Genomic DNA, 25,988 nt, shown 5'->3' with positions numbered 1-25,988 from the left:
TAGGTTAATTGGTAACTCTAAATTGTCCGTAGGTGTGAATGTGAGTGTGAATGGTTGTTTGTCTCTATGTGTCAGCCCTGCGATAGTCTGGTGACCTGTCCAGGGTGTACCCCGCCTCTCGCCCGATGTAGCTGGGATAGGCTCCAGCCCCCCCGCGACCCTCAAGAGGATGAAGCGGTTAGAAGATGAATGAATGAATGAATGAATGTTTTTGTTGGCTCTGTTATCGTGTGTAGTCACAGTCACTATATATAGTTACCAACACGTTACTGTTTCAACCATAACCCCATTCAAATAATGTAAACAGGGTTAGCCGAGGTAGCGTTAGCATTTCACAGCCTGAGTTAGTATGCACCTTTTCAGAGTTATGTATAGCAAACTTTATGCTTCACGGCGAGAAAAATTGTTGACTTACTAGCGATTATTGTTTGAAAGCAAAGTCAGCCCATGTCAGTTTTATACGCTGGCGTTATACCATCGTTTTATTGATCTTTCCCGAGTTGAGTTTACAATAGCTACTACGTCTGCTAACGTTACTTTTAGGAGCGGTGCTTGCACATACTTTGTTGTAGGGAAATAGTTTTAATTCAATGCTGTTGGAGACTTCTATGTAAACATAATCATAACTAATGACTTTATTTATTCCCGCTTTGTAAATAGACGAGTTGTATCAACTCTATTCAAGGGACATGCAGAACCCCCACTGCTGTTCTTGTCCAGCTTGACGGAGTCAGACCGTGAAAGGTATGTTTTCATTCAGTAAAGTTGTCACTTCTAAACAAGTACACTTCATTGCATGGTCAGATGTGAGTATTTTATTGTTTTCTGAATTAGGAGAGAAGAGTTTGCCATACAGGGTGTGCAGCCACTGACTGAGGAGGCAGAAAATGTCTTAGAATCCAGGTAAATTTTTATCGCATCTGTGACAAAGACAAATTTGTGTTGTCAAAATATTTACATTCTAATCTAAATTGTATGTTTGTGGTCTGGTTATAGCATGCATTCCCTGAAAATTACTGCTGAGGAGCAGCATGACTGACATGATGAAGAGGAGATCAGTGATTTGAGAAATACAATGTAAGTGGCTGTCAGTGAGTCATTTTGTCTTCTTTTGTTTTACTGGTGTGTAATTCCAATCTGTTGTGTTTATGAATGCTCATGTGCAGCATTGACATCAATGATCCTGGTCAGAGAGGTTCAGGAGAAGAAGGGGACAGCTCTGATGAGGAATATATTCCTCTTCTTCATTTACGGTATGTTTTACTTATTGTTTGTATATCAAGTAGAAAAAAATGATGTATGATGTCACAGATAACAGCATTGCTCAGAAAGTAAAGACGATGTAAAATTTTAATTTTTGATTTCATCACACTTATTTGGCCACAAAAACTTCACTGTCAAGTTGTGCATAAGCCGCTGTTTTTGCTTCATCTTGCCCTCCATTGCTCCTCTCTGCTCTCTTTTCACATCAGCTCCTCTACTTGATTGTCAACCTACAAGATTCAGCCTCTCTGCTTTCTACCTTTCTCCCATGATAGCATTTTATTTAGCATATATTACTTGCACTCCAAACAATATAATTTGAATTAACATGGCTGCACTGTTTGTTACAGATCCGGAGCATGGCAGGTACAAAGAATGGGGTCTGCAAAATTACCTCGACATCTGGCATACTGCAAAGAATCTAGGCAAAAAGCTACGACGGGTATGTCATCTTACATTGCAACTTCTGTCAATTTTTTCCCCTAAAGATAAGATTTTACCATTTCAAACATTACTGTATAAGGAAAAATGTAGCACAGTAGCATGTGCTTTAATATTATTATTTTTTTATCTTCTAATAAGGCTGGCACAGTGAAGGACCAATCATCTATATTGATTTGGATTAATATAGTGAACCACTTATGGTATTGCTCCAACCAAGCAGTAACCGAGGAGCAGTTCAAGGTATGTTGTTAGAAACTTTGTGTAATGCCACACAAAACCAAAACCTCATATTTTGTTTGCATGTTTCCAAGACTTTATGTGTGTATGGACTGTTGATAATTTTTTTCTTCTCTTCATAGATGATGTGGATTGGTGTGTTGCATCACGTTCAAAACAAGCATGTGTGGGCAATGGGTAGCTGTGACCATGAACCTTTGGATGACAGGAGCCAGGACAAGCCCTGGATAGAGCAAGGTAATTCAAATTATCATGCATGGGGTGTGTTCGGTTGCTACAAATGAACCCTGTCACTCTAATTAGAAAGATGTTTTGTGAATACAGGTTCTGCGGCACACCAGGCACTTACAGCCATTGTCCTGCTGGTTGAAAGATGTGAAAAAGTTTATCACCTTCAGGTGTCTCTAATCATGCAAATGCTCATATTTACTATGTGTCTTCTGACTAATTTGCATTTTTTCACCTCTACATTTCATTTTTCTTTGTCATATAAAACAACAACAGACTATACCTGAAATGAGAAAAATGACTATAGTGTACATAGAGTTACTATATTGCTAAAGTTGATTTTTAATCGGAGGCTTCTGCAGATCTTATATTTTTTTAACACTGTATAATGTAAAAGTGAGTAATATGACAGTAACAGAGCTGTTGTTTTCTTCTTTTTTTCTCAACTAACAGGACAACTTCAGACTTGGAGAACTTTCAAAATCACATACTTATGTATGCAGGAAAGCAGTTTGGCTTCAGCCCACCTGTATACAAAGCTCGGACCTTGCTTGCAGCGATTGATTACAACCACCACAACCGCCGCCTTCCTGCACGAAACCGTGATGGACACAAGATTTAAGTTTTTTAACATCACAGTTGTCTGACACCTCAATAGCTTTTCAGCGCTGTTGCCTTATCTTGTTGTGAAATTATGGAACAGCTCTAATACAAAGTTTTTGTTTTTTCTTTTCAAGTTACCGACGGTTCTACAATAAAAAATCAAAGAGTTGGAGTGTGTATGCCCTAAAAGAGAACAAAGACTACGGCTACATCCCTGAACTACAGAAGGCCATTCTTTCAAAGAGGCTTCAGAGTGGAATGGGCCTTCCCAGGAGACAAAGTCTGAGGCCTGGAGATCCAAGGCACCTGAACTGGTCAAAACTAAGGTGTCACATGGAGATGCAGGTCCTCGTGATGACAGCTAAAACTTTGATTGCCTGTTGTAGCTGTCTAAGGACTCAGGCCCACCAGAACCATGGCATTTTTTCCAGGACAGAATAATATAATTCACGGACATAATCTCTCGTTCATATCTTGTCACAATCCCTAAATAAATAAATGTTGCTCTAATTGCAAATTATCCTATATCTCTATTTTATGTTATGACAACCTGTTTTCTCATAACTTCTCACTTGACTAAAAACCTCTGGGAGATGCTCTGCATTTGTTGTTTTTCACAATGAATATAATTCAGATTGTAAAGTAATAAATTTTTATTCTGTAAACAAGGACACAACTCAACATTTCTATGATTTGTACATAATATTAACAATATAAAAAAGTCATGTAACATAATGAAAAAATAAATAAATAACAAAATAAAAGGTATAAAAATAAAAACTATTTACATTGAAAGTGTAGTCAGGCTATAAACTTTAATTCACTGTCTATACGCAGCATGCCGGAACTGTCTCTGCTCCACTCCAGGCTCCTGGTGGTCATCGATGGCAAATATGTCGTTCCAGGCTGCCCGGGCCAGCCGCAACACCCCCTCTTCTAATATGTAATATTGCATGTGTGCCATATTACTAATACAGTTCGGAGGTGCCTGACGGCAGCAGAGCTTCTCCAGGTCTGTAGGCATATCTCTGCAGTTTGTGCAGATGCACCAGTGCAGCTGGGGCTCATCTGGACCACCTGGACTTGGACGCTCAAGTAACGCCATCACATCAAACATCAGGCCTGGCAGTCTGGTCATGACCTGCTCCAGAAGCGTGACCATCTGTGGTGGAGTCAGGGTTTGGAGTTTTGGCTACAACATAAAGCATTTATTTTATGTAATAAATAAATAGCTGGGTACATACCTATATGCAGTTGGTATTAACTCATATAAAATTCGTGCAAATAACAAACCTGCATGTCAGCTGTCCTTCTCTCCTGCAGGTCCTGCAGCCTCCTTTGGTCATCTTCATTGATGTCTCCCAAAAATTATTATTCATAACACATAGCGGCGTATGTTGTAAACAAGAGCTATCTGTGTTATCATTGTATCATGTTTACGAGATTTCCTGGATGACGGGAGTTATCTAATCCAACTTTGGTCACTGGTTTACAATCAATCAATCAAACAAACAAACAAACAAACAAACAAACAAACAAACAAATAAATAAATAAATAAATATTACACCAGAAAGTTGGCTTTGTAATTGTCTTTCCACAGGTAGCCCAACCCTTACAAGTTTTGACCCTTAGAAACATATGTCAACCAGCAAGTAATAAATTACCCTCTCTAATGTAAATGCCGTATGCTAATAACAGGCTAAAAATGCTAGGAAAGTCATATTTGTGCCAAAATCCGGTAATATTACTGTACCTTGTCGGTCGACATTGCTCCTCTTTGTATTTAGAGCCTCAGGTTGCAAACAAATACACAGTGTTTCTGAGTGGGAGGTGATGTCTCAGCTGGCAACAGCGCTCTGTGTGTTTTATGACAGTGGTGTTTTACGACAGTGGTGTTGCGCTTGTACTTGCTCTAGTGGCCTTTAGTGGCCGCTAAAGCGAACGGAACTGGATTTCTACATAACGGGGCTTTAATGACTTACAAAGTCATTTGAATCATCTGACATAATCTTTTGGAGACAGGCAGACTGTCTTTCTCCTGACTGGGGTCAGTTCGGGGGCAGGGCAATAAACATCTGGCCTTGCTGAGGATGGACTTATCAGTGTGCCCCTACAATGGGTTTACTGCATCCTTTCAATTTGAGGGCATCCCCTGTTTGTCCCAAACACGATTTCTGTTGTCCATGGGAAGACTGAATGCTGTTAGAAGGTTCAATACTATTAACTAACATCAAAGTAAAAGAGCAGAGCATCTACATTACACTATATACACCTTTTACAACAAAGACCAAATACTCGCTCAACAAGCAACTCTACTGACTGACATGAATCGCATGGGGATCTGATTTTGCCAGTGATTTCATGGCACACTTTATATACATACATATATATATATATATATATATATATATATATATATATATATACAGTACAGGCCAAAAGTTTGGACACACCTTCTCATTCAATGCGTTTTCTTTATTTTCATGACTATTTACATTGTAGATTCTCACTGAAGGCATCAAAACTATGAATGAACACATGTGGAGTTATGTACTTAACAAAAAAAGGTGAAATAACTGAAAACATGTTTTATATTCTAGTTTCTTCAAAATAGCCACCCTTTGCTCTGATTACTGCTTTGCACACTCTTGGCATTCTCTCCATGAGCTTCAAGAGGTAGTCACCTGAAATGGTTTTCCAACAGTCTTGAAGGAGTTCCCAGAGGTGTTTAGCACTTGTTGGCCCCTTTGCCTTCACTCTGCGGTCCAGCTCACCCCAAACCATCTCGATTGGGTTCAGGTCCGTGACTGTGGAGGCCAGGTCATCTGCCGCAGCACTCCATCACTCTCCTTCTTGGTCAAATAGCCCTTACACAGCCTGGAGGTGTGTTTGGGGTCATTGTCCTGTTGAAAATAAATGATCGTCCAACTAAACGCAAAACCGGATGGGATGGCATGTCGCTGCAGGATGCTGTGGTAGCCATGCTGGTTCAGTGTGCCTTCAATTTTGAATAAATCCCCAACAGTGTCACCAGCAAAACACCCCACACCATCACACCTCCTCCTCCATGCTTCACAGTGGGAACCAGGCATGTGGAATCCATCCGTTCACCTTTTCTGCGCCTCACAAAGACACGGCGGTTGGACCCAAAGATCTCAAATTTGGACTCATCAGACCAAAGCACAGATTTCCACTGGTCTAATGTCCATTCCTTGTGTTTCTTGGCCCAAACAAATCTCTTCTGCTTGTTGCCTCTCCTTAGCAGTGGTTTCCTAGCAGCTATTTGACCATGAAGGCCTGATTCGCGCAGTCTCCTCTTAACAGTTGTTCTAGAGATGGGTCTGCTGCTAGAACTCTGTGTGGCATTCATCTGGTCTCTGATCTGAGCTGCTGTTAACTTGCGATTTCTGAGGCTGGTGACTCGGATGAACTTATCCTCAGAAGCAGAGGTGACTCTTGGTCTTCCTTTCCTGGTCGGTCCTCATGTGTGCCAGTTTCGTTGGAGCGCTGGATGGTTTTGGCGACTCCACTTGGGGACACATTTAAAGTTTTGGCAATTTTCCGGACTGACTGACCTTCATTTCTTAAAGTAATGATGGCCACTCGTTTTTCTTTAGTTAGCTGATTGGTTCTTGCCATAATATGAATTTTAACAGTTGTCCAATAGGGCTGTCGGCTAACCTGACTTCTGCACAACACAACTGATGGTCCCAACCCCATTGATAAAGCAAGAAATTCCACTAATTAACCCTGATAAGGCACACCTGTGAAGTGGAAACCATTTCAGGTGACTACCTCTTGAAGCTCATGGAGAGAATGCCAAGAGTGTGCAAAGCAGTAATCAGAGCAAAGGGTGGCTAGAATATAAAACATGTTTTCAGTTATTTCACCTTTTTTTGTTAAGTACATAACTCCACATGTGTTCATTCATAGTTTTGATGCCTTCAGTGAGAATCTACAATGTAAATAGTCATGAAAATAAAGAAAACGCATTGAATGAGAAGGTGTGTCCAAACTTCTGGCCTGTACTGTATATATACATATATATTTAAAAAAGAGGTTCACAAATGAACATTTGTGTATGCGCTATGATGAGTAAGATATAAAGGCAAGTGACATTCCAAGACAAACACATCAACACTCAACTTTTTTTTTTTTCTCAAAGGGTTATTTTGGAGACCCATGGAATGTCTTTGATTTTGTCATTGTCATTGGAAGTGTTGTGGATGTGATCCTGAGCGAAATTGATGTGAGTACCAATGCCTTGCTCTCTCTCATCTTCTTTTTTGTTTTTTGCCTCTCTCTCTCTCTCTCTCTCTCTCTCTCTCTCTCACACACACACACACACACACACACACACACACACACACACACACACACTTTCATAATACGTTCATATATTTGAACACTTACATTGGGTTATGAGGTATTTTGAGACATTGCATAGACCTTGCTGCTAAGCCTAACTTAAGTCATCAACTGTACATATCTATCCCCCTTTTAACAAGCTGTTTCAATGATGAATGCAATGACGATTTGGCTAGACAAGCCATGGCAGTGGTTACTTTTTCTGAAAATGTTCCCCATGTGTGACCTGTGACAGAAAGACATTTGAAATAAAATGTAAGCACGTGTTAATTAGTGGTCAGTGTCCAACAAATGTTGTAGCAGCCATTTTTAAGCCATTGTTAAAGACCAGCAAACAGCTGGTTGTATCAGCTGTTTGTAAGTTCAAACTTAGCTTACTTCTAACATAAGTGCTTAGTAAGTGGTTTATGAGGGGCTGGTGTAACCCGGTCCTGGAACAAAAATCAAATGAGGTTTACATTCTGCTAATCAGTGGTTTATTTTGATTATATAAACAAAATATGACATGCAGAAGTTCCCTCCTTTTCCTTTATTTTATGCATGACAAAACAATAATTCTCAAGGATACATGATATTTTGTGATCATGTCTTCAGTTCTGTAGATACTGTGTTTTATATTTATTTGAATTTCCTCATTTGTTATGTTGATATTTAACTGCCAGGAAGTAGAATATAATGCCTTTATTGTCATTGCATGTAGCATACATATACTCTTTTGTGAACACCATGTTTTAAAATATGTTATGGTCCATTCTCGATAAACCTCCCCAAAAAACACAGTTTCAGCAAATGGTAACACGTAGTTTAAAAAAAATAGTAAAAGGATATGTATAGAAATATTTGATGATATATAATTTGTACATAGATCACATTTAACAATGTTGAAGATTGGGACAAAAAAATCCTCTAATAGTAAGTAAGTATATTTCTTTTGTCTTCCACCTTTCACAGATAAAAAAAAAATCACAAAGCACTTTACATTAAATAAAAAATATACAATAAAATAGATATAAAAATAGAAATAAAACTGGGGTGACAAACAGCACAGAGCTGACAAGTTAAATCACAGCACCAACAAACCAAATGTGGGCAGAGACACACATATACAAACAAGAATTAAAACATATAAAAGCTAATAAATAATGCAGATTATGTATTCTAACAAAAAGCCTGCCTGAATAAAAATGTTTTCAGCTGCTTCATGAAGTTATCACTGGAATCTAGGGATCACAGCTGTAAGGAGAAAGTATTCCATAAGTTTGAAAAGTCCAGTCACCTCGGGTTTTATAGCGGGTACAAGGGACAGGGGAGGAGGAGGTCAGCAATGTACTGGGGTGTTTGACCATGCAATGCTCTAAAAGTCAGCACTAGTATTTCAAAATGGGAGCAGAATTTAATGGGAAGCCAGTGACGAGTAGATAAAACTGACATGATATGTTTCTTGTTAATAGCCTAGCAGCTGCATTTTGGACAGTTTGTAGATGATTTAAAGTTTGATTTAAACAGATGAAAATAGCATTACAATACTCTAAATGAGAAGATATAAAAGCAGGAACAATCATCCACATCTTAACCTTGGTTACCACAGATCTTAATTTAGCAGTGTTCCTTCATTGAAAAGAAATTAACGCATAAGCTGGCTGACATGGTTATCAAGTGACAAGGATGGATCAAGGATTACACCTAAATTTTCAAGGTTTTGCTGGACACAAACACTCAGAGACCACATGTACTACTTCATGTCAGGAATATACTCCCCAGGAACAATAACAAAAGCTTTTGTCTAATTTGTGTTTAACTAAAGGCTTAATGGCATCCAAACACAGAGGCAATGTAAAGCAGCAGAGCAACTCTGTGTTTTTACATTTCACATTAAAATAAATAAATCAAATCGATGCATACTGTTGTTAAAATGATTCTGTTAATTCATCCAATACCCATTAATACAGTCTGTACGCTCTCAAACCCTCTACAACCAACTGCATTATCACTTGGCAAAACTAAGTACACATGCAGTGAAGCTGGCAGCAACCATACGCTGCAGAGATGGAGTCTGTGTAGCAGGTAGAAAACCCCGCTCTGCTCTGCCTACGTGATACGCCCCTTCTGTGCCCGATGTATTTCTGCTGTAATAGAATCTCAAAAACTTGAACTGACAGGGGACATGGGCTTGCTCGTGTAACAAATGTGATTTTACAATCTTCAGTATGCACACAGCTTGAGAATATATGCAGTTTATGTGTTCATCCTTTGTTTTATGAATGGTGACTTTGAATGTTTTTCCTTTCTGCAGACACACCTCCACAAGTGGAAGCTCTCTTTCTTTCCTCTCTGACATCACTGCTTGAATTTATGTTCCCCTCCCACAGGCAGCACTGGCCTCCTCGGGAGGACTTTACTGTCTCCATGGTTGCGCTGTAACTATTCACTTGACAAAGTTTTGCATGGCATTCGCATGTTGCATGAGATTTGTCTGAACAAGGATTAAACTGACAAAAGTGTTATAAAAGCCAGGGCCCCCTTTCCCGAAAGCATGATAGGGTTTAGATGGATGTAAAATCCATCTTATGAACCTTCTCAAGCATATGATATGTTTAATGGGCAAAGGCTGAGCTCAAATCATACTGTAACAACAACAGGGGCAAACAAGAATTGACTACATAATAACAAGTATTACAGAATCAAGCATTTCAAATATAATAAGCAAACAAGACACAGATGGTAATTATATAGCTTAAGTTATAGCACTATACTTGGGCAGAAGAGCGTGTGGAAGAGGGTGAGTGGTGTGTGCCCGGCTGTATGTGCTTCATATTGGAGTGTGTATGTGCAAATGGATGCCTGCACAGACCCCATGGTTACTGAACAGGGTCCCAACGGATCCTTCAAAAGAGAGGAGTGATTACATTTGATGTAGGCCAGAATGAATGAGTGTGTCTTTCTTTTTTCAGTTTATAAGTTTTATTTGACTGGTATTTAATATCCCACAATAATGACCATATTTGTTTGCATGTTCAATAGGTAGCGTAAACTCTACTTGGAGGGTTAATATGTCTTTTGTGGCTGTGATCTGCATTTTTAACCTTGAAGAAAAATGTGTTTATCCAGCTTTAGGTTTGAATGCTACACTGAGGTAAAAAGGAAACCAAAAACAGCGAGCAAGCAATGCAGGCTCAGTAGAGAAGGACAAATATCATGATTGGCTGAAACAATCCAGCTAGTAATATGAAGTGGGGTGTGAAATTGGTCCCAAATAATTCAACCTTGGGTTGTAAAGGGTTGTAAATCAATGGATTCTAACATTGAAATATTAAAGGCACAGGTGTGAATGTGCAATCCAAAATATGCCCATCAAGTTGTTTGCTGCTGCTGGTTTGATGTCCACCACAAAATTGTTCACTTTGGCAAAGCCTTCAGGTCCACTGCCAGACAGCATTCAGCTCTTTTTCCAAACAACCACTTTGGAGGCAGAAGTGACGTATGTTTTAGGCACAGTAACTTAACACCACTTATCAATCCAATGAAGATATACACATACATTTCTCCATGACATTTATGTGAAAGTTTTAGTTACTGTTCAAATGACTGTCCCCCTCCTGCTTGTTAAAACTATGTACCTCCAGATATGTTGAGTTTGAATGTTTGTGATAGACTGAAGGATCAATCAATTTTCAATCAATTTTATTTATAAAGCCCAATATCACAAATCACAATTTGCCTCACAGTGCTTTACAGCATACGACATCCCTCTGTCCTTAAGACCCTCACAGCGGATAAGGAAAAACTCCCCAAAAAAACCCTTTAACGGGGGAAAAAAAAAACGGTAGAAACCTAAGGAAGAGCAACTGAGGAGGGATCCCTCTTCCAGGACGGACAGACGTGCAATAGATGTCGTACAGAACAGATCAGCATAATAAATTAACAGTAATCCATATGACACAATGAGACAGACAGAGAGAGAGAGAGAGAGAGAGAGAGAGAGAGAGAGAGAGAGAGATGCAGGTAATGACAGTAGCTTACAACAACATTAATGAAAGTAATAATATTATAGTTATAGTTCTGGCTACTGTGGTACAATATGTTGAAAGTATGTATTAATACCTGGCAGTATACATGTGTGACAATAATCATATGTGTATAATAACAGAAGAAGTATGACTAATGACTAATGATGGCAGCAGCAGCAGGAGGCATCTGGCAGGACCACGGCAGCAGCACAACCACACACGTCACGCTGTCCAGGCACCGCTGCGGTATGAGTTAATCTGGGAGACAGTGGAGCACAAAGGCTCCGGAGAAGAAGCCGAGTTAGTGACATCCAGAATGGCCGTGTTATATAGATTCAGTTATAGGATAAGAGAGAGAGAGAGAGAGAGAGAGAAGGAAAGAAGGGGCCCGGTGTATTATAGAGGGGTCCTCCGGCAGACTAGGCCTAAGTCAGCCTAACTAAGGGCTGGTACAGGGCAAGCCTGAGCCAGCCCTAACTATAAGCTTTATCAAAGAGGAAAGTCTTAAGTCTAGTCTTAAATGTGGAGACGGTGTCTGCCTCCCGGACCGTAACAGGAAGATGATTCCACAGGAGAGGAGCCTGATAGCTAAAGGCTCTGGCTCCTGATCTACTTTTGGAGACTTTAGGGACCACGAGTAACCCTGCGTTCTCAGAGCGCAGTGTTCTGGTGGGATAATATGGCACTATGAGCTCTCTAAGATATGATGGAGCTTGACCATTTAGAGCTTTATAAGTTAACAGTAGGATTTTAAATTCAATTCTGGATTTTACAGGGAGCCAGTGCAGAGAAGCTAAAACAGGAGAGATATGATCGCGTTTCTTAGTTCCTGTTAGTACACGTGCTGCTGCATTCTGAATTAGCTGGAGAGTTTTTAAGGACTTACTAGAGCTACCTGATAATAGAGAGTTACAGTAATCCAGCCTTGAGGTAACAAAAGCGTGGACCAATTGTTCTGCATCTTTTCGGGTCAGGATAGGCCTAATTTTCGCAATATTACGCAGATGAAAAAATGCAGTCCATGAGGTTTGTTTTAAATGAGAATTAAAAGACAAATCCTGATCAAATATTACTCCGAGGTTTCTTACGGTAGTGGCAGAGGCCAGAGCAATGCCATCAAGAGAAACTATGTCATCAGATAAAGAGTCTCTGAGTTGTTTGGGGCCAAGAACAATAACTTCAGTTTTGTCTGAATTTAACATCAGGAAATTGGTGCTCATCCAAGTTTTTATGTCTTTAAGGCAATTATGGAGTTTAGTTAATTGATTGCTTTCTTCTGGCTTCATTGATAAATACAACTGAGTATCATCCGCATAACAATGGAAATTTATAGAGTGATTTCTAATGATGTTACCTAAAGGAAGCATATATAGAGTAAACAGGATTGGTCCGAGCACAGAACCTTGCGGAACTCCAAAACAAACTTTAGTACGTAAGGATGGTTCACGTCAACAAATTGAAAACGATCAGATAAATAAGATTTAAACCAGCTTAGTGCTGAACCTTTTAAGCCAATTAAGTGATCCAGTCTCTGCAGTAGAATTTGATGGTCAATTGTGTCAAACGCCGCACTAAGATCTAATAAAACAAGTACAGAGACGAGTCCTTTGTCTGAAGCAATCAGAAGGTCATTTGTAATTTTAACTAGAGCTGTCTCAGTGCTATGATGCACTCTAAATCCTGACTGAAATTCCTCAAATAAATTATTATCCTGGAGAAAATCACACAGCTGGTCTGCGACTACTTTCTCAAGGATCTTTGACATAAAGGGAAGATTAGATATTGGTCTATAATTGGCTAACACCTCTGGATCCAGGGTGGGCGTTTTTAGTAGAGGTTTAATTACAGTTACCTTAAAAGACTGTGGTACATAGCCTGTTAATAAGGATATATTGATCATATCTAATATATGAGTGTTAACTAAAGGAAAGACCTCCTTAAGTAGCCTAGTTGGGATGGGGTCTAAGAGACACGTTGATGATTTGGATGAAGAAATCACTGCAGTCAATTCTTGAAGACAAATTGGGGAGAAGCAATCTAAATATATATTAGATTTTACAGCTGTGTTTGAGGTTAGATAGGTACTATCTGAGGGCAGGAGGTCATGAATTTTGCCTCTAATAGTTAGAATTTTGTCATTAAAAAAGCTCATAAAATCATTACTGCTAAGGGCTAAGGGAATACAAGGCTCAATAGAGCTTTGACTTTCAGTCAGCCTGGCTACAGTGCTGAAAAGAAACCTGGGGTTGTTCTTATTGTCTTCTATTAGAGCTGAGTAATAGTTTGCTCTGGCATTGCGGAGGCCCCTCTTATAAGTTTTGAGACTGTCTGTCCAGATTAAACGAGATTCTTCCAGTTTGGTTAATCGCCAATTCCTTTCAAATTTTCGCGATATTTGTTTTAACTCACGGGTTTGACAGTTATACCAAGGAGCGAACTTTCTTTGCTTTTTTAACTTCTTTCAAATGAATTATAATCTAGTTTAAGTTCAGGACTGATTAACAGGCTAGAGTTAAAAATGGCTGCAACTCCCCCTCCTTGGCCGCTGCCTCGAGGAATGTGGGTATTATTATGACTGGGAGGAGTGGACTCATTTAGACTGACATATTCATCTTGACACAGCCAGGTTTCAGTGAGACTGAGTAAATCAATATGATTATCTGATATTAATTCATTTACTAACACTGCTTTAGTCGATAGAGACCTGATATTTAACAGTCCGCATTTAATTCTCCTGTTTTGTCTTTCTGTCACAGAAGAGGTTTTAATTTTTATGAGGTTGTTATGCACAACTCCTCTTTGTTTAATTTTAGATTTAGATAATTTAGGTGGTCGGGGGACAGACACCGTTTGTATAAAACTATTAAAACTATGGCTGGGTAACTGAACCAGAAGCTCAGAGAGGCGTTTAGGACTGCAACTCTCTGTCCTGGTCTCAACTCTGGGTTGTCAGGGGTTTAAATTACTAATAAAATTTGCCAGGTTCTTAGAAATGAGAGCAGCTCCATCCAAAGTGGGATGAATGCCGTCTCTCCTAATAAGACCAGGTTTTCCCCAGAAAGTTTGCCAATTATTAAAACCCACATCGTTTGCTGGACACCACCTGGACAGCCAGCGGTTAAATGATGACATGCGGCTAAACATGTCATCACTGGTCAGATTTGGGAGGGGTCCAGAGAAAACTACGGAGTCCGGCATCGTTTTTGCGTATTCACACACCGAGGCAATATTAATTTTAGTGACCTCCGATTGGCGTAACCAGGTGTCATTGCCGCCGACGTGAATAACAATCTTACTGAATCTACGTTTAGCTTTAGCCAGCAGCTTTAAATTTGATTCAATGTCGCCCGCTCTGGCCCCAGGGATACATTTGACTATGGCCGCTGGTGAAACTTCACGTTTCTCAGAATAGAGCTGCCAATAACCAGAGTTTTATCCTCAGCGGGTGTGTCGCTGAGTGGGGAAAAGCGGTTGGAAACGTGAACAGGCTGGTGGTGAGCCGTGGGCTTCGGCTTGGAGCTGTGCTTCTGGCGGACCGTGACCCAACCTCCCGGCTGAACGGGAGTTACCGGAGGACAGTTAGCAGAGGCTAAGGCTATGCTATGTGGCTCCGCACCGGCTACAGGGGACTGGCTAACTACCGCAGCTGCTGAATGGTTTTCCATGGTGCGGAGCCGCGCTTCTAATTCACTAAGCCTCGCCTCCAACGCAGCAAATAAGCTACACTTGTTACAATTACCACTGTCGCTAAAGGAGGCAGAGGCATAACTGAACATTTGACACACCGGGCAAGAAAGAGCAGGAGAAGGAGAAGCCATGGCTAAGGTAATGTAGCTAACAAGGCTAAGAGCGTGCAAACAACAGCTAAGAGATTAGCGAGAAAGTCGTAGAAAGGAGGAGAGCTATAAGTGCTTAAACAGAACCAGTGTGGGTTATGACTTGAAGTAGACGTAAAAGCAGCGTTAAAGCAACTGAGGTGAGAAAGCAGGCAAGTGGAATTCACCAGAGCAGTACAGAGACGCTGTCACAGAAACACCGGAAATGACACAACTCGCTTACCGCAATACGTCAGCACGTCCAACAGTTGAAGTGTTCCTATACATGTTAAGAAAAATCTCCTTCTTCTTAAGCAAAATAAACTCGTAAGGAACCCTTTAAGATCAGCTGGAAAATGCATCATAATATAGCCAACAATTTCATACTGAACAATTTTGTCCTTCAAACCACACTTTGTGATGGGTGTGTTTTTAGCATGACTTAGAGACAGTTCAGTATGCAAAGTTACTTAAAAAGTTAATTCATCTCCACACAGCTGACATTAAAAGAGTGTTCTGAGAAAACACTCTTAACTCTAAAGATCAATCATTATAAGGAAATGGGGCCCTGCGGTGTTATCTATATGTTTGTACAGAAGCTGCTGAGATCTGATATTTTGCTGGGATGTTCCTTACCTTGAAAAAAATTTCAGCTTTCTGTTTCGTAATGCTTAGTCTTATGGCGAATGGTGACACAATGGACTGTAAACTAATACAGGATACAGGTTGTCTACTGACAACTTCATTTGAATGAAAACATTGATAACAACATTGAAAGTCTTTATTTTTTGTTGGTTTAACAGACTGTTAAGTAAAACTAATAATTAATTAAATTTAATCAAATGAATTTCAGAATTGTTTAAGGAATTTTGACCTTCCTTTTCACTTATGTTCCAGGATTATGAGAGGGATTCCGAGGTGGTTTTTATTGTAGATGATATTGTAGAATAAATCTTACCTTTACTCTGGGATAACTCTACTCTGGTATACCTGCTTGACTGATAAAAGGCACTAAATGTCTTCCTTTGGAAATATCTTTTATATCAACTGTGAATGATTTTGACTGGCTGATTTGTTGTGGTAATAATAACAGTCATTTTTAGGCCCATATATTAGCAAATTCATACAACAGTCTTGTCCTTAGTTTGGCATAATTTTGCATGGATTTTACTGGTATTATCCTCTCACTGACTGGACACTTGATCTACTTAATTTTAGCAACAATAATAATAATAATAATAATAATAATAATAATAGTAGCATGTTGAATATCTTTTTTTCTTTGAACAAGCTGCTTTATCCTTTCTGAAATGATCAGATGTGATTGTGTTGGCAGTCACAAAATTTGCAACGTTAGCAATAGTTTAAAACCTTGGATCTATGTACCAAAAAGTGTGTTTGTTGAAGCCAGTAGAAAATATGTATTTGTATCTACAGGAAGTGGATCCAATGCAAGCAATTGCAGTGAGTTGCATTCATTTGTTTTTAATTCAAGTTTTGTAGAGTTTAGGAGCTGGCACTATGCGATGCTTAATTTCTGCTCTGTCTCTATCTGCAAAGTCTTCTGAGAACATGAGCGTATCGGTCACATTCTTCAGATTGTTTCGTGTCATGCGTCTGGTGAAACTTCTGAATCGTTCCGAGGGAATACGGAATCTTCTGTGGACCTTCATCAAATCCCTTCAGGTCAGTGTCATCTTTCAGCATCATTCAGCCTGTGCTGCAGAATTATTGTGTCTGTGTGACAGTGTCTTTGGTCTTTGTGTTGCAGGCTCTTCCCTATGTGGCCCTGCTCATTCTCATGCTGTTCTTTATATATGCTGTGGTTGGAATGCAGGTACACATGCACGCACACACACACACACACATGCACACACACCATTTTTTAAGCAATATCACATGAGAGGCTGTACTGTTGTACTGAATATCAGCACAGATGTGGTCATAGGCATGAGGTTGCAGTTTCACTTATGAACCATGTCCTGTTTAGCTGGATGTTAGCAATGCAAACTACTGAAATTCTGACACCCAAAAACTATATCTCAAATTAATGATATATTTTAGGTTCTTAATGAACAAAAAGGTGAGATCAAAATTAGTTGTAAATGTAAATTAAAAGCGGATTTTATTCATTTTTATTAAATATGACATTTTGTTACGAAAGGCCATGATATAAGCACAAAATACCCTTGAAGTTTGCACATTCCATGATTGTAATTGATCGCAAGGGAGCCAAGACGTCACTTTAGCTAACATAACTGTCTTTTGTCTTCAGATATTTGGTAAAATTGCATTGGTTGATGGCACATACATCAACAGGAACAACAACTTCCAGACATTCCCACAGGCTGTGCTGCTGTTATTCAGGTTGGTAGTCTGTTTTCTCTAGAATACAGAAATCCATAAAACTACTCTGTAACATAACAGCTGGACAGTTTGAGCAGTGCCTGTTTGGTGGTTCAGTACTGGTTCTGTATTCCACATAGCCTTAAACACATGTCTATCTGGGTGTTTGTGCATTAGCAAGTGCTGGCACAGTGGCCTCTCATACAGAAGAGTCCATGTTTTTGTTGGATCAAAAAAAGAGTAGTTATTTGTGATTGCGGAACAATATATATAATTAGAGTAGGAGTGCCACAGGGTGTGATTGTACCCAAATGCAGCACACTGAGGCAGGCAGACAGTTGGTAATGACTTTTATTGCTTACACAGATATGCAAAAGTTCAGGGGTATTTGAGTTTAGCTTGATTGTAGTTCCAGCGGTGAGTGTGAATGTGGCAAGAGCAGGCAGACAATACTTGAAAGCGGTCTGAGAGTTGTGGACTGTATCGTTAGTGCAGGGGGGGGTCTCTCATGAGGCTGGTAGTGGGGTGAAGTCAGACATAGCTAACAGAACCAGGAGAACTGAGGGATGCATGACTGGTGTTGCACCATGCAGCCACAGAGCCGAACCACGAAGGGGGCAGGCAGGACTCTGAGGTAATTACCAGGGCAGAGACGATTGAAGCAGGTCAGGAACAAGCAGGCTCGGCACCGGGGAATCAAGCCAAAAGTGAATGCTGGAATAGTCTCGCATGAAGTCAGTCTGACACTGAGGGAAAGGCAGCAGCTGCTTACATGCAGGAAGTGCTGATGAGAAGCAGCTGTGTGCACAGGTTAGTGGAGTTGTCTTGATAAGGGGGGTGTGGCTGGCAGGTAGAGTGGAAAAAACGCAGGGAGAGCAGGGGAGCAGAATGCAGGCTGTGACAAGGAGAGAGGGAACAAAAGAAGAAAGTCCCCACATTTCAATTGTAGACAGTGCAACTTTTAAGCTAAAAGGATCAGGGGCTTCCTAGTGCTAAGAGTTGCTCCTAGTGATGAAATTCAAAGACAGTTCTTAGAATTGTGACGTTTTCTTAGATTTCCCCTTAAAGTTAAGACTAGGTCCTTGTAAAACAAACAGTGTACAAAAAAACACAGAGGACAACTCTAGTGAAGCCATAAATGTTTATAAAGGCAATAATTGCACAACCAATCACGCACTTGAATTAATAAACACACTGGACTAATGAACAACTAACTAGAAGCAGTAAATTAAACCATGTTAGTCTATCTGTGCATGTGTGTGAGTGTGATAGAGAGAGTGTGTGTGTGAAGGGAGGGGTGAGAGAAAGAGAGGCAAAATGGCAGACATGACCTTGCAAGGGTCAAGCAACCACAGACCTAAAATGGCAGACCCAAACACATCACCCCAGGTACTGATAAGACTAAGGCGGAAGATTTGAGCAAGACAGTGGTGACAAAGCTCCATGTGCTCCTTTAAAGTATGCACAAGATATAGCATCCAGCGGGGCTGAACACATTGTATGCTCTAACAAGGTAGCCGTGCTTAGAAGTGTGTGTGGAGGCTAATAGCCAGCTCTCCCAAGGAGCTGCTCACAGGACAATTTGTGATTTTACCACAGGGATAGGTGTGCGTGTGTGCCTTCAAGTGTGCGTGTGTAGCAATGGTCACTTTCTTATCCCTCAGAGGCTGGTAGATGAACTGGGGTCAGTTCACTGTCTGCCAGTCCTTCTTCCAGATAGGATTTCAGGTTATACACCAAAGAAAACATACTTATAAGTTATATTTAATTTCTGCCAACATAGCCCCTAAATCCTACACACTGAACCTTTAACAAGAAAGCAAGACTAAGTAATGAGTAAGGTTGCAAACTGGCTTTCAGTGTATCAGACTAAAAGTGTGATTGGACATATTTTGTTATCTCTGTTGTGCAGATGTGCCACAGGGGAGGCATGGCATGAAGTGATGCTAGCATGTATGTACGGGAGGAAGTGTGACCCCAAGTCGGACTACCTGCCTGGGGAAGAGTACACCTGTGGATCCAACTTTGCCATAATCTACTTCATGAGTTTCTATATGCTCTGTGCCTTTCTGGTAAAGCAACACACACATTCGCATGTTCTTAACACACTGTAAAGAGCATCTTAACACTTTACAGTTTCCCACAGAATTTATCAGTGTAGGGTATGAACTGCACAACAGACTAAAGTCTGTACTCAGTGATAAACAGAGTGATGGGATGGCTGACTCATATGAACGATCCATCGCAGGCTTAATGTGCATCGGCAGGTTTGTGTTCTACATATTCGGTGAATGAAATGTCTGTATTGTCACTGTGCTGCATTTTTATAAATTACGATCATCTGATTATATCTCTCACTGCATGCAGGTGCTGTTTCACTCGCTTCTTCTCTCCTAGCTGTTGTTGTACTCAGACAACTTCAGTTACGTCTGGTAATTGCTATTACTGATGGCAGACAGCAATGAAATGCTGGGTGTTTTTGAAAATGCATTGTATTAGATTATGATGTTTATTACAGTTTCAGTAATTTCTTGTGTCTTACATTTGAAACACAGCTCCGCTCAATGGAACGGCTTCAGTCTGCATTGGTCTTTGCTTATCAGAGGCATGGCAGTCTTCAGTGTTGATAGGCTATCACTCATGACATGAAACCACTCAGTAGTGCTTTGGGCAGGAGATCGAGCAAAACTACAGAGTGGTGAATGCAGACAGAGACACGCAGCTGCATCAAAGCCAAAGTAGTGGAAAAAAGGAATATGATATTTGGCAGGCAGTGTTGATTGTGTTGGCTCATTGCTGGCTCTGAATTGAAAGACTGCTTTGCTGGGACCAGAATCAGCTAATACTAGGGGTGGGAGGAAAAATCGATTTTTAGATGCATCGAGATTCTGTCTTGAACGATGCGAGCATCGATGTGGAAAACTCATAATCGATTTAAATTTTATTTTTATATTTATTTTTATTTTTCAAATTACCGTAACTCCTCAACCATTCGTGCTATCGACGTAATTCCAATGGATTCGGAAAGCTGAGAAGCAGAGCTTTCCAGTGATGTCATTACCTGTGGAGGAGGGGAGGGAAGTGAGCACAGCAGGAGCAGAGTGACAGCTGACGAGTAGAGTGCAAGTTGGAGTGATTTAGCTGTGTTTTAGGGGAGCTTTGGTAAGTTTTAGTGGAGTTTGGGTGGCGTTTTCTTTGTAGTTAATATTTAGTGTGGTAAATAATAGTATTTGTGTTTTTTTGAGAGCTTTTGAGTTTTGATGTTTTTGAGTGTTTTTTGCAGTGTTTTCATCATGTTTTCACCATAGTTTGTAGTTTTGCCATTGTTCATCTTTTTTGCAAAAGTTTGTGTTTTTATAGTTCATAGATAGTTATAGTCAGTTATAGTTTTGTAATTAGTGGAGGAGAAATGTCGAGGAGGTCGACAAGGGACAGGGGAGTCCCGTTGAGATTTGTGGATGAAGAGGATTGACCGGAGGAGACTGGTGGAGTGTAGCCATCTCAACCACAGTAAGTAATACAGTTTGTATGCACTGGATACGTATTCCCAGCTTTATTACAATAATGTTATTCAATATCTAATGTTAATTTTCTTATTGACTCGTTTTAGTATCGAGAATCATTTTATAATCGAAATCATTGCCCTTGGAATCGGAACTGAATTGAATTGAATTGTGAGGTGCCTAGAGATTCCCTCCCCTAGTTAATACTATAATAATGTGACTATATTGTTGGAGTGTCATAAATCTCCAAATCAATCATACAATTTTACTTTTGATTTTAAGGACATTCAACATTTTTTTCCAATGAAAACAAACAAACGAAAAAACAAAACAAAACAAAACAAACACCAAAAAAAACAACAGCACAGGCGCCAGATAAATCTGCAGGCTCATGTTTTATTTGCCCTGGCAAATGTTATGTCACCTTTTCTGTTCAGACAGTTTAGGTGTTATCTTTTACAGGGCAGCGTCAACCGAGTTTGTTGTTCATTGATTTATAGCAAAATTTTGCGAAATGCCATTTCACTTGTTTGGAACTTGTGGTGCTTCCTATTGACCAATTTCAAAATAATTTAACACACATGGTTCATATTTATTATTCAACATACCCTGCAAGTTTTGAAATGATTGGACAATCAGTTTCTGATTACTAGTCTGATTTGTGTCATTGCATGCCCACCTATTGCATTTGTGGTGCCCCCTAGTGGTCAATGTTAATAAAACTATCAGGATATGTTCCTGGTACCTCTGACGGAATCACTTGCAAGGTACACGCAACAAGATAATGAATATCACTGTAAGCTAACTAGAAAAATCGATCTGAACACCATTTAAAACATGTGACCTCTAGTATCCAAAAAATGTTTGTGGCAATGGTGATTGCATTTAGGTGAAGACTTTTGGAGATATAGATGTTAATTAACCCTATGGGCCCGAACGACGCATAGTGCGTCCAAATTCACACCTGTTCTTCTCTATTGATTTTCTCCATGACCGTGCATCATAGAGAAGCCACGCATATCACGTGAAACAGCGGAATTGTAGCTTTCCGACAAGGCCAAGCACTTGTCGGTAATCCAATGTTTTCACAGCGAAAAACAATGATAAAGTTACACTAAAATGATGTATAACAAAGCTTTCATACAGCTCTGCACACAAATTACTCTTGGATGGATTACTTGTGAATGCAGGGACGCACAGAAATGCCACACATAGCACATGAAAGTGCAGGAGCAGAGCTTTCCAGATATACCACACACATCATTGTGCTGTCATCTCATCATGCTATGAATCCAGATTAATTGTCAACAAAATAAAAAATATATACGAATTTAGTTACACAGATTTGGTTTTTTTCATTGATATAAAAATTAATATAAAATACAGGCACATAGGAGGACATGAAATGATGGCAAATCTGGATAGCCCACATTGTCCTGAAAAAAACAAACAAACAAACAAGATATAGCATGTATATGTAGCCTTTATAATGACTGTGATATGAGCTTAAATGTAAAGGCAAGAAAAATACCCCCAAAACGCCTAGGGCCCATAGGGTTAATTTTGGATATTTTTTAAAAATATAGAGTGATGGACTACTGAATCAACTATAGGTTGCAGCGCAGCAAAGTTTGTAACAATTCAGTGGATGTGCTGAAAAAAGTTCTCAGCTCTGCAGGACACATTAGTGTTTTATTAGCATTAGCAAGTGTAGAATGTGAAATGTCTTAAAATTTAGATTTAATGTAATAAGCCACACCCCCTTTGAGCAATCATTTCAAAATTTTGTGCATCAACTGAGACATGACCCCAAATGATGCAAACCAAGTTTCATACAAACATCTCTGGCAGATATCAAGTTTTTGCTTGTGTAGTGCCCCGTATTGGTTGATTTAAATCAAACTTTCAGCGTATGATTCAGATACATTTGTAGACATTTACTATAAGGTTTGTGACAATTGACTCAGCGGTGAAGGAGTAAAATTAATTTATGTGCTGAACCACGACCCCTTCATTGGTCAATATCACCAAAATACAATGATATATAAAAAAGTATTGGATATTTTTTTAATCATCCCATGATGATTCACAGAATGTTTAGTACAAATCAGACCTACGCCTTGGAGGCAGATGTAAAAAAGATGTTTTTCAAGAAATTCAATATGATGGACATTCTAGTGGGCGGATCATTCGGATATTGATTGCTTTTGTAGAAACCCTTCACCTGACCATGTATGGAGTTTCATGTCAATCTGATATAAGGTGCGAGGGTGGTGGCCTTTCAAAACCAAATTTGCCTTGACCTTAATTATAGTGCACCCATCTTGGCTATTAGCAATTGTATCTTTTGAGCAGCATTTGCACACAAAATCTGAAGAATAATAATAATAATTAAAGCTGCAAGCAGCTGTGATCAGGCCCTCGCTCCCCCATGCAACCGCGGGGGCCTGAGGCATGCAGGGGCTGTGGCACAGAGCGAGAAGGGAGAAAAAACCTGGCAGGAGCGAAAAATGCAATGTTTCGTTCATCCACCAGGTGGCGCTACGAGCGTAATCACATGTGGGCAGGTGCGGTCAGGGATGGACCGTCATCACACGTGAAGTTTCGAGCATATCAGACAATGTCAATGTATAATAGGGCACTTCCTGTTTCCACAAGGGGGCGGCATGAGCAAGATTGCCTACCAGCACATGGAGGCGTTGAGGGCGGGGCTCTTATCATGTACAGAAATTTTGAAGCAGTTTGGATGAAGTATGTGGGAGAGAGAGCTGTTTCAGTATGCATGGCGATGCATCAAATATGGTGGTGCCATGGAGGCCATGCCCCTTGACATAGAGAAAAGCTTTTACTAACTTTTGATCAGCATGGTCTCTGGATGATCTGTAAAAAATTTGAAGTCGATTGGATGAAGTCCCTAGGACTAGTTCATTAAAATACAACGTGGAAATCACGCCAAAATGACAAGTCAAACTCAAAATGGCCGACTTCCTGTTTGTAGTAGACCAAACAGAAAGGCCAGAGACTTTTATGTGCGTCTGGACAACATACACATGTGTACCAATTTTCATGTTCCAACTCCAAAAAAAACCCTATGGGGAGGGGCATTTGAAAATTTCAAGGGGGCGCTATAGAGGCATTTTGTCCCCCCCCATGGGCAACGCCCCTATCAGATGCAAGAGCTCACCATTCTTGACCTGTGTATCAATTTTCATGAGGAGATGAGGTCGCTGAAGCCATCAAAATGCCAAACGTATTTAGTGGCGAGGGATCGACAGTTGCCACGCCGCCACATTGACACCATTAGACGTAGCTTCACAGCATTCATAAGGTAGCTTCACCAACTTGTTCTGCATGCATTAGAAGTGGAATGAAGTTGATGCGGTTAAGTTTGTGGCATTAGTACATGTTAAAGTAAAACTGATCACTTCCTGTTACCACCGGGGGACGCTATGAGTAAGGTGGAATATTAACATATTGGGGCATTCAGGGTGGAGCCATCATCACGTCCAGCAAGTTTGAAGCTGCTGAGATCAAGTATGTGGGCGGGAGAGCCATTTGAAATTTGATGGCAAGAAAACGAAAAGTCGCCAAAATTTGTCATGCCCTAGCGGCCACGCCCCTTGGCTTAGAGAAAAGCTTTTAATAACTTTTGATCAGCATGTTGTCAGGATGATCTGTACCAACTTTGAAGTTGATCAGACAAAATCCCTAGGAGGAGTTCGTTCAAATTTAAGTTGTGGAAATCGCCGTAACAACAAAATTCAAAACAAAATGGCCGACTTCCTGTTGGGATTTTACCATGATGTTTATAGACATTTTTGTGCGTCTGGGTATGATACACGTGTGTACCAAATTTTGTTTGCCTACGACAAACTAACCCCAATGGGGAGGGGTTTTTGAAAATTTCTAGGGGGTGCTATTTCGGCATTTTGCATCGACCATGTGCAACCGCCCGAAAATATCGAATTTTGGATGTGGCCGGACGAATGTGGAAAGTTAGAAGCATTTTGAAATTTGGGAAAGGGTCGAAATTGGGACACAAAGTCCGGTAAAGAATAGTAATAATAATAATAATAATAATTGAAGCTGCAAGCAGCTGTGATCGGGCCCTCACTCCCCCATGCAACCGCAGGGGCCTGAGGCATGCGGGTGTTGTGGTGCAGAGCAAGACGGGAGAAAAAACCTGGCAGGAGTGAAAAACGCTATGTTTTGTTCATCCACCAGGTGGCGCTATGAGCGTAACCAGATGTGGGCAGGTGCGTTCAGTGGTGGACCGTCATCACACATGAAGTTTCGAGCAAATAGGACAATGTCAACGTATAATATGGCATTTCCTGTTTCCACAAGGGGGTGGCATGAGCAAGATTGCCTACGAGCATATGGAGGTGTTCAGGGTGGGGCTCTTATCATGTACAGAAATTTTGAAGCAGATTGGATGAAGTATGTGGGAGAGAAAGCTGCTTGAATATGCATGGCGATGCATCAAAGATGGTGGTGTCATGGAGGCCACGCCCCTTAACATAGAGAAAAGCTTATAATAACTTTTGATCAGCATGGTCTCTGGATGAGCTGTAAAAATTTGAAGTCCATTGGATGAAATCCCTAGGACTAGTTCGTTAAAATACAACGTGAAAATCACGCCAAAATGACAAGTCAAAATCAAAATGGCCGACTTCCTGTTTGGAGTAGACAATTGTTGCCAGAGACTCTTATGCTTACAACATACACATGTGTATCAGTTTTCATGTTCTCACTCCAAAAAATGTGGGCATGGCTTACACCAGACAATTCAGCGGAATTCAGAGAACACGTAAATAGAAGGTTTAACAATGTGCGACATATTATGTGGGAGTTATTAGCCAAAAACACTTTTGCATTGAAAATAGCACCACCTGCTGGTCATTTTTGGTATGTGAGTTACAGGGGCCAGTCTATAGCACCCCTATCAATTTTATTTCCATGAGTGTTATGATGTTGGCACAGTGCTAAATATTAAATTAGACGGCCACCAGAGCGCCACCTAGTGGTGGATCGGTAAGTCCTTCGTCAGATATCCTCAGGAGGGCATTGACAATAATTATACCAAGTTTCGTGTTAATCCGCCCAACCAATGTTGAGATATAAAATACTTCAATTTAAAGAGCGCCACCTTGTGGTCATCACCTGAAATTTT

General features: G+C 40.2%; 1 protein-coding gene across 1 annotated transcript in view; it reads left to right on the top strand.

Annotated features, from left to right (window-relative positions):
* LOC125886092 (dihydropyridine-sensitive L-type skeletal muscle calcium channel subunit alpha-1-like) overlaps positions 1 to 25,988 on the top strand; it is a 542,543-nt gene that overhangs the window by 324,170 nt on the left and 192,385 nt on the right. Inside the window, exons 28-34 of the mRNA XM_049572040.1 lie at positions 6,942 to 7,025; positions 9,514 to 9,561; positions 16,404 to 16,430; positions 16,527 to 16,652; positions 16,738 to 16,803; positions 17,242 to 17,333; positions 19,225 to 19,384. Coding sequence (XP_049427997.1) covers positions 6,942 to 7,025; positions 9,514 to 9,561; positions 16,404 to 16,430; positions 16,527 to 16,652; positions 16,738 to 16,803; positions 17,242 to 17,333; positions 19,225 to 19,384 — 603 coding nt within the window. The remainder of the gene's footprint in view (positions 1 to 6,941; positions 7,026 to 9,513; positions 9,562 to 16,403; positions 16,431 to 16,526; positions 16,653 to 16,737; positions 16,804 to 17,241; positions 17,334 to 19,224; positions 19,385 to 25,988) is intronic.

The sequence above is a fragment of the Epinephelus fuscoguttatus genome, linkage group LG1 (assembly GCF_011397635.1).
Source record: "Epinephelus fuscoguttatus linkage group LG1, E.fuscoguttatus.final_Chr_v1".
In the NCBI taxonomy this organism is placed as follows: Eukaryota; Metazoa; Chordata; class Actinopteri; order Perciformes; family Serranidae; genus Epinephelus; species Epinephelus fuscoguttatus.
This window is presented reverse-complemented; position numbering and strand designations above follow the sequence as displayed.